The sequence below is a fragment of the Cucurbita moschata genome, unplaced genomic scaffold (genome assembly GCF_002738365.1).
Source record: "Cucurbita moschata cultivar Rifu unplaced genomic scaffold, Cmos_1.0 Cmo_Scf00009, whole genome shotgun sequence".
In the NCBI taxonomy this organism is placed as follows: Eukaryota; Viridiplantae; Streptophyta; class Magnoliopsida; order Cucurbitales; family Cucurbitaceae; genus Cucurbita; species Cucurbita moschata.
This window is the reverse complement of record NW_019268525.1, coordinates 445,849-455,594: the sequence shown is the minus strand read 5'-3', so window position 1 is coordinate 455,594 and position 9,746 is coordinate 445,849. Positions and strand designations below refer to the sequence as shown.

At 34.9% G+C, this 9,746-nt stretch overlaps 2 protein-coding genes across 4 annotated transcripts in view; one reads left to right on the top strand and one right to left on the bottom strand.

Annotated features, from left to right (window-relative positions):
- The first annotated feature begins 3,477 nt into the window (after positions 1-3,477).
- On the top strand, positions 3,478-8,038 carry LOC111447678 (cyclin-SDS-like). The gene is made up of 7 exons (XM_023086960.1): positions 3,478-4,671; positions 4,769-4,936; positions 5,743-5,909; positions 6,696-6,824; positions 6,959-7,139; positions 7,713-7,757; positions 7,894-8,038. The coding sequence occupies exons 1-7, from the start codon at positions 3,532-3,534 to the stop codon at positions 7,921-7,923; spliced, it is 1,860 nt and encodes a 619-aa protein (XP_022942728.1). The 5' UTR covers positions 3,478-3,531; the 3' UTR covers positions 7,924-8,038.
- A 519-nt stretch (positions 8,039-8,557) lies between these two features.
- The window catches only part of LOC111446898 (binding partner of ACD11 1-like), a 3,467-nt gene continuing 2,278 nt past the window's right edge, over positions 8,558-9,746 (bottom strand). For 2 of the 3 annotated variants that reach the window (XM_023085819.1, XM_023085818.1), the window contains 2 exons: positions 9,620-9,703; positions 8,558-9,349 (listed from right to left, as the gene is read on the bottom strand). In XM_023085819.1, the coding sequence (XP_022941587.1) occupies positions 8,783-9,349; positions 9,620-9,703 (651 nt within the window). In that variant the 3' untranslated portion in view covers positions 8,558-8,782. The remainder of the gene's footprint in view (positions 9,350-9,619; positions 9,704-9,746) is intronic. The other variant, XM_023085820.1, reaches the window with a different exon arrangement.

Sequence of the window (9,746 nt, the reverse complement as noted above, 5' to 3'; positions counted from 1 at the left end):
TTTTTTTTTTTTTTTTTTTTTTTTTTTTTTTTGCTCCGTTGGTGAGTCCGCTATTGCCATTGTTATTGTTGCCAATGCCACGAGCATTGAACTGGTGAGTAGGGCCCACTTGGAAGCCCTTTTTTCCCTTCTAGTAATTATTTAAGAGCGTTGCACCAGAGGCAGTTTTATATTATAAATTTTCTATTAATTATTATTTTATAATATTATAAAAAATACTCTCCTCTCACGTAAAAAAAAAGTCGTAAATAATAGATAATTTTCGTTACGGTAAGAATTGTTTTGATTTTTTTATATATAATAAAAGTAAAGAATGAATGTAATATTTAAAATTTTATATTTTAACTTAAAAAAAAAGTTAAGAAATGTATTAACGTAACTTTTTAATATTTTTTAAACGCGGCGTGATATTATTGTTTTATAATGAAACACGCCTGGAATGAATTGGTTTATATATGTGAAATTTTTATTTATTTATTAAATAACCTTTTTAAAATTACATACTGTCCAAACAATTTTTTTTTAATAACAAAAAGTTGATAATATATTTAATTAGTGATTACTAAATTATTTTTTATGCCCGACCATTGTGATTAGATAAAATAAAATATACTAATCATAGGATGAGTCAATGAGTTAATAAGTGGTTAATATTTTTTTTAGAAAATACTAAACTTTGTAATTGTTTTTTATATTGTTATATTTATAATAATTTTAATATATAAAAAAGAAAATAAATAAGTATTTATGGATATTTTATAAAATCAACCTATGTATTTAACATTTCCAAATAAATCACATTCTTATACGCATAGAGCAACCAAACAAATAATATCAAGGGGTGATGATTTGACGTGGCATAGTAATAAGATAATTAATTACAATATCTCAAAACTTTATGGATTAAATAAAATAAAGCCATTCCGTTCCTCCGGCGTGAGATGGTCCTTTCATATGGGTCACATGGATGGGGTTAAAAAAATAATACCGGGGGGTAAATTATTTAAAATTTAAATTCAAATAAAAAGAAAAAAAGGGGTACATCGGAGATTGGGAACAGCCAGCCACACCCATCTGACTCCAGCTGGACGTCACATTGACCGAAAATGCCACGTAAGCCCAGTGGGGGGGGGGCTCTACAAGTAAGAGGATAAATTGAAAACATGGATAATGTACTTAATCCATCTAATGCGTAAACTGGGGTCTTGTTTTCTGACGTGGATAAGCACGAAGCACAGGATGGTACACCTGGCACGCTCTTCTCAGTTTAGCTATTATTTTTAATTTTATTTTATTTTTAAATTTCGCATGAGAGAAAATAAATAAATAAAAATTATGATAGCGATGCAGCAAAATGGATAACGAAGAAATGGGAGTGAAAATAAACCAAAAAACCAGCGGGCAGCACCACGTTTCTCAACTAAACCGGATAAGGTTTTTGGATTAAATAAGTTGCAATTGTCTGTGCTGCCACTCCATGGTTATTATGCTGCTCAGTCCTTACGTGGCATCATCCTCGTCGTTGATTTACTCATTAACAACCCTATTTTTTATTTTTAAATAATAGCGACAATAATTGAGACAAACGAATGCATATATTAATTGAAAAGATTTATAATTCATATGCAAAATTAGTTTATCCCTAAGTTTCGAGAATGATTTTAGTTTTAAGCATTGCATATGAAGGGATATGATTGATGTTCCCCTAAATGGAACCCAAGGAGCTCTAATTAATAAAAGGTTATATACGGATTAATTGCTTTGATTCAATCATTTTTATATGCCTTAATAATATTAATTTATTCGTCTTATCCCTAAGCTTCTTAAAATGCAACAATTTTAATATAGGCCTGGATTTTGAATTGGAGTTTGGAATTACATTTTTATCCCTTACAATAATGGACTTTCAAACTTGGGCTGATGACTGAGATTGTGCTAGGCCCATTGTAGTATAATTGGCCCGATGACTGAGATTGTGCTAGGCCCATTGTAGTATAATTGGGCCGATGACTGAGATTGTGATAGGCCCATTGTAGTCTACAAGGCTATATCGGACTTCTTATATAAATGTTCATTTTCTTTTATTTACAAAGGATAAGCCTTCAAGTGCCTATTTTCTTAGAATATATTACATAATATTAAAAAAAATTAAATAAATATATTTTATGAGGAAAATTCAAGAGGTATTTCGAACAATCAATAATCTAATATATAATCTTATCTTCTTTTTATATTATCTTTGATCTCATCCTGTTTTCTTTTTTTTCTTTTTTTTTTTTATTTTAAAATTAAATAAACATATTTTAAACAACTCATATATTTATGACTTGAAATAAACGTTTTTATGTGGATAAAGGAAATATCAATTTTTTTCCATAATTTTTTTTATAAACAATAAGATTTAATTAGAGATATTGAAATATTAATTTTACAAGTAATCATTATCTAAATATTTTTTTAATGCAAACATTTTAGTACGCTCATTTTTGTTGGTTCAAATTCCACCTCTCATTCTCATACCGGACCAATTGTGTTACGATCATTTTTGTCCAAGATGTGTTGCCTATGGTCGGGTGTCAAATATCTTAGTCATGTTTATCCAGGACGTGTGGTCCTGTTTCAAAGTCTCTTTTACTTGCTTTCATGTATAACTAGACTTTTACTATTCATGTTGTGTCAATACGACAGTGCACGACTGTTCACCAAAATTATGTTTACACCCAATAGACTAAAATGCCCTAAAATGTACTATGGAGGATATGACTCGTCGTCAATTCCTTATATCTGGGTGCTATCAAAATTGTGGTTGTTTTGTTGCTCATTTGCTTTGAGCCCATAACATTGCTTTCTTACCAATTGTTTTCAAAGCATTTCCTCCCTCACGTTTTCCAAAATACTCTCTCAAATGTGCCCGATGTTCGATTATACATCTGAATTGTCCATGACTTACAATTTTTATGCAGCTGAGTTATTCATCAAGTTAGAACAAGTATCGTACAATCATTGTTTTACTGCCACAAGAGTACAATTGTCAAGATCATTCGAAAATTTTGTGTGTAATAATATTTAGTTATTTATCATTTTGTTGGTCTAAATCATTCAATAGAGTTTAACTCACAAATTAATTTGAATATAGAAACAAATGTATAAATGATATACATACATTATATTGATATTTAAGTAATAAATCATAAATTAATTGATGTAGATATGGTGTTGAGATAATATAGAACAATCATATGATTAATAACAAACTAGTATCCAAATATTCAAAATGAAGCTAATATAAATAAAATATTTGGAAATTAATAATGAATTAATAACCAAGATCAAGTACTCCCACTCATCTTCAAATCCTAAACACGCCAGACTTCCTAACAGAATACACATGAAGAAAGACTTGTGTTGTACATAATTACTAAAGAGCCTCTCAGAACTCCATTAACTCACTTCCAAATTCCAATTCACAACTTCCATAACTGCTTCTATCACCAAACTCATCTGCATAGCCTCCGCCTCCTTCTCCTTGCGATGAAATCCAAGAAGCGAAGGTCGAAGCCGAAACCGCAATCGGAGTGTCCTCCCAAGAAGAAGCTTCGTTCTCAGCTTCCTCGCCGGAGACGCGCTCGGATTTCTCCTGTTTTCTGCTTGCCGGAGTCGGATTCGGCTGCTCCGTGTACGAGTGTTGGTCTTGTTTCTTCTTCCGTTGCTGCGGCTGAGTCCAGCTGCGGTTCCTTCCAGGGAGGAGGAGGAGGTGAGGTTTCTAGTCAACTCAATGCGGTTTTTGAATTGGAGCGTGGTGCTGTGAATGCGAGGACGAATTTGCGGAAGACGCGATTTGGTTCGAGTGCCGAGTTTATTGAAGTGAATTTGGATCCTGCTTCCAATGGAGTAGCGAGAGATTGCTTTAACGAGGATTGTGAGGTTAAGAAGGGAAGGAATGAGGCTAACGTCGAAGTTTCTGAATCGTCTTGCGTGGAGTCGAATTCTGGAGTTGATTTTGTTGTTCTCGGAAGGAGTAGCTCGAAGTTGAAGATTAGGAGTGGTTTTAGGAGAACCGTAGAGGAAAATGAAGATCAAGCCGATCAAGCAGAAAATGGAGCTCTGAAGTTCGAACTGACTGATGCTGATGTCTCGTCGAAGCTTTGTGGAAAGGGAGCTGTGCCACTCTCTCCTTGTGTAGAGTCTTGGGCTGAATCTATCTTCGAGAGCGTCTGTTCGTTCGAAGAGAAAGGATTAGAGGTTGAGGAGAACAGAGTGTGGGAATTTCAGGTACCGGAGATACCGAGGAATCAGGTCAATGAAACTTTCACTATTTCGAAGTCGGATTCGACAATAGAACAGTGGCCTAACAACTTGAAGTTTGAATCGGATCTTGCTTGCACGGAGCAATTATCTTACGAGGACGTTTCGGAATACTCTAGCCAGGACTTGCGCGAGCTTCAGTCAACTATTCTAATGGGGATTTCTGATACGGACTGCTCAGATTACACTCCTTCAAATTTCTTGGAATCCGGAAGCGAGTTTTCAGAGAAATCAAACGATGATGCAGCTCCTTCATCAGCATTTAGCATGTTACTGCAGTTCAGAAGCGATTTTTTAAGATCGTGTGCCTCTGAAGACATCAGAACTAGCTCGTCAATTGAAGAAGAGAACGCAGATCAATCTTTGGTAATACTTCAATTTCATGCTTCCTTAGCGTTTCATTGGTAACAAACCTGCAGCTAATCAAACAACTTACATATTTTTTTTATTTATTTAAAATTAGTTTTTGAGATTGGAAGGATTGGACGATGAAGAAACCTATCAAATATTCAGAAACAGAGAAAGACGCCAATTGATTATTCGCGACTACGTTGATGAGTACCGGTCCACGACGGATTATGGCGATCTCATCCTCCAGCAACGATCAAATATGGTTCAATGGATAGTTGAAGTAAGTCCTTGAACTAGAAACCACCGCATTTCTCTCAATAATTCGTTAATTAGCATAAGATATTGCACAGAAATTCCATTTTAAAAGTTAATAGCTTGCTAATCTGAGACATTGGTAACTGTACAGAGGTACGTTTGAGGCACTGTCATATTTCAGTGTCAACTGAATGACTAATTAATTCTTAACAGGTCATCAAATTAGTTCTCTGCCTCATTTGATATGAAACTTAATCCAACAATGCACTTTTCTGGTATTGGCACAATATTCACTGCTACCATCTAATGTATTTTTATGTATGCAAATCCTATCGCCTCTTTGGTTTAAACGTAACTGTAATTTATCAGTGAAAATTACTAAGTACTATAATATTTCACTACTTAAAGCCAGTTGTTCATGATTTTGCTCCTGTTAAATAGTTGAACCGTCAAGTTATAATAAGCACTTTCTAACGAATGAGGCTTGCCGCGCGTCCAACGCTTTTGGCGCCTAGAATCAGTCAAGTTTGACGGACTGCGCAGCGTCTAGCCCATTTTTCATTTCATTTCTTACTTCTGCTTGGTTACATTATCAGTTTATTTTTATCTTGATAATATTTTGCATATTCGTAGCAGCGAGATTTGTGTTCATGGACGGGAAAGTTGAGATTTTCTCAGGAATCCTTTAGTTTCATATCAACTGTTCCAGTCCACGAAATGCATTCTTTATAATTTTTTAATTCCTTTTCATGCTTAGGACTTGTCGACTTGTCATCAATCATTTCGTCAAACTTTTTTCATTATGTAGCTTTATTTTGTTGAATGATGTAGCGATCGAGAGATACCAAACTTCATCAGGAGACGACATTTTTAGGAGTAACCCTTCTCGACCAGATTCTGAGCAAAGGATTCTTCAAAGCTGGAAGACACCTTCAAATTCTGGGCGTAGCATGTCTAACTTTGGCCACTAGAATTGAAGAAAATCAATCATACAGCTGGTAATTTCTTTTTCTTTGTTTATTTGTGTGCATCTCAGTTTTAACTTTAACAAGTGTAGTTGCTATATACTATAAGTTTTTAACTTCGTTAGTCTATTTTTTTATGAATATTGGTTGGAAACAAACTGTATGCGTGTTTGTCTTCTTTTGTAGATCTACGAGTGTAAAATTGAGTAAGTTGAGGTCGTGTGATAATTAGTACTAGAGTGTAAAGTAATTGAATCTAATAGTCTTGAATGTCCTCCTTAAGTTCAAATTTCCGGGTCCGATAGCTTTGCGTTCACATGGACAAAATAATGTTGTCACATTGTGATTATATTGTAGGTTCTTTTTCAGCCGCTATGTAACAAATAATAGCCATTTACTAATGACGATACACACCACCCATCCAAGATTGCAATACTAGTATCTTATAGTTCTCAAGTTAACAACTCGTGCACAGAAGAGACCCGACCCAACAGGGAAACATTTTATAGTGAAACACTTCAATCACATGGTCAGACCGCAGACAATAAAATGCTGATCTGAGCTCTAAGCCGAGCCGAGTCAAATGTGAATCAGCTTTGTAGCAATTCTTTTCTTCTATTTTCTTTCTTCAAACTTGCTTTTATCAGGTCTTCATTTATCTTTGACTAGTACTTCACATGCAAAATGTTAAATTTATCGCCTGTTTCATTAAATAGAGCCTTGAGAATTGAGAAGGTATCCAAGCCAGTGGGTCTCGAGCTTGGTGGATATATTGAAAAAGCTATAGCATATTGATCGGTTTTATTTTCGGCATTTCAGGATGCAGCAAAGGAGCATCCATGTAGGGGACAACACCTATAGAAGATCTGAAGTTGTTGGCATGGAATGGCTTGTTCAAGAAGTCCTAAAGTTCCAGTGTTTCCTGCCAACTGTTTACAACTTCTTGGGGTACATCTTCCTTCGACTAACTTAACAATTTATGGGACATTCTTTCTCCTTCCGCCCACTTACAATTTGAATCCACTGCGAATAACATACTCTAATATCGCATTTTGATAATGGGTGTTTGAAAATAATATTAGGTTCTACCTGAAAGCTGCTGGAGCGGACTCAGATTTGGAGAATCGAGCTAAGAACTTCGCAGTGCTCGTTCTTTCAGATCAAGTCCAATTTTGTTATTTCCCTTCAACTATTGCAGCTGCGGTTGTCCTCCTGGCATCCTTCGGAGAAACACAAGATTTACCAAATCAACGAGTCATCGAGGTTAAAATTCAAATACCTGCTAGAGAAATTCACTTTATCTATTTATATACCTAATAGAATAATAATACAAGTATTTGTTTTCAAATCTAGAAGTAGAAAATTTAAATTTTTACAAAAACAGCATAATCTACATCCAACTAGTACATATTTAAAATTTTCATATTTGTTTCGAATGCATATTAAATTTATGTCGGTAAAATTTCTGCTGTTAATCTCGTGCATATTTCATACTGGCTTGAAGAATATCTCGTCCTAGTGAATCTGGTTCTTGAAAAACTCCATATTTTTTTTTCCCTTTTCTGAACAAAATTGAAAGTATATTGAATCCACTCTTTTTGGTCAAAGGTACATATGGTTCTTTTTAAAAATAATTTATTTTCTTATTCATTTTGTGTGTTCTGAACTCACAAACCTATTGATCACATTGACAAAACTATCACAGTTTTGTTTTGGAAATCTTTCGAGAATTACTACTTTGCAATTTTTCTCGAGTTCTAGAATAATGGAAAGGACCCTTTTATTAGACTCTATGCATCTATCTCATAATATTTGGTGCATTTTGTGGTTTTGCAGACGCATGTCAGAACAGAAAGTGATGATCTTCCCGAATGTATCGAGGTATAAACAGTCAACTAGACAGGATTTGCAAAAACTTTTTTTAAAAAAACTATATCATTGCATTGAACTTGATTCCATGGATTCACTTTTAAGTCAACATGAGCAAAAGTTTCTGATGCTGTATTAAATTTAACAGAGTTTGGAGTGGCTATTGAAGTTTGTATGATGCAAGCATCATATCCTAACAGAAATTAAATCTTCCTTCCTGACCACTAATACCAACCTGAACAGCTAGTGAGGGTCAGCATCTCTCCCTGACCTGGCTATCGGTAAGACATTCGATTCTATTCTTTCACCAATAGAATGAAAAGTATATGATGGATTGCCAAAAATCCTCTTTGGCCTAAAGGTCCGATAAGTTTTTCTCAAATTTTTATACGAGAATCATATTAAGACCTACTCAAGTTTATACCAATTAGCATTTGAATTTCATCTACATGCTTCAATAATTCATCAGTATCGTTTGTATTTAGTGTTGAATTACAACTTGTATGCATTTGATACTCAGAGATATGACTCGGTACGATGAGATTTTTAATACCCAAGTGATTGGCGTTAAAATGTAAATGATTACGATCAAGTTTAGATGTCACTGCTAAGCATACTTAAACTCTACTAGTTTTGCCATCTTATTAGGTTTGTTTGTGTTTTAGAAGCTTTAGTTGGCTTATTGCTTATTACAGAAAAATCTGGGATGAGATGAAATAGACAACAAAAGTAGTGATATTCTTCACAAATCAATTTATGTTCTACGTTTGCAAATATGCCAATTCATATTACCCTAAAATCAAAAGAAACGGTAAAAGAAAACGAGACAATAATCTATATTTGTAAATTACAAATTACATTAGTTAAGTGAAACGGTATACAATCAAGCATCCAAAAAGTAATTTTTTTGTACTCAAAAAAATGTCGCAACATTTCAACATCTAGATGAAATGTATATCATACAGCAAAATGGGTAAGCAAAGTAATTCACAAGTGTAGGATTTCTGCTTTCATGAATATGATGCACAACTTACTGTTTATCTATCAGCTGAATTAACTGGAACAATAGCAGGCTCCCCTGGTAATGGCTCGTCGAGATGGAGCTCGGCGAAGTTGTTGATGATCCCAGTTCTTTCGCGGTATATACTCTCCTTTTTCTCCTCCTCGGCTTTCTCGACTTTTGCCTTGGTCATCTGAGTCACTTCCTCAGCAGCCTTTGTAACAGCAGTTACTGCATTTGAAAACCATGCTGCTCCAGTAAACACATAATAGTTACTCATGAGCGCAGTTCCTGCACTGCTTGCCTTCTGCTCGGCCACTGCGAGAGCGGATTTCGTCTTTTCAGAAACCTGGAACTTTTCATCCATCTCCCTGACCTTTTCATTTACTACTGCTGTGCCTGCAGTTATCTTCTCTGTTATGCCCATCTTGCGATCTATGGACGTGACAGTCGCAGAAGCATTCGATGTCAACTGGTGCCGTTCATCGAACGCTTTTGCCTTGTTGACAGCATCCTTCCCCAAGATGAAGCCCTTAGCAAGCATTGTACTTACGACGTCTTCTGCCTGATTCGGAGCATTCCCAGTAACAGTTTGCCTTTTATCCTTCAAAAGATCATTACATTTAAGAAAGTGTAAGTAGTCTGAAATCCCTCTTTCTAGACAAAAACAGCTACTTGATTTCACTAAGATCCTCAAGAATTCAAAACCTTTTCAAACAGCTGAAGAAGCTGATAATAGCATGAAGAATTTTGAACCAAATGATTTCAAGAACTCGCAATGACCAAAACACGTAATTCGCTTACGTGCATAAACTCGAGCATCGACAATGCATACACACAAGACATTTGATAATGATAAACAAGGCAGAATTACCAGGATTGATGACATTGCTTCTGGTGGAAGATGATAATTCTCAACCAGAGCAATTGTTACAGATAGATCACCAATTTTTGCTCCCTGAGATATCCAAAGAGGAAGGGAAAAAAAAAAAAAAAAAAAA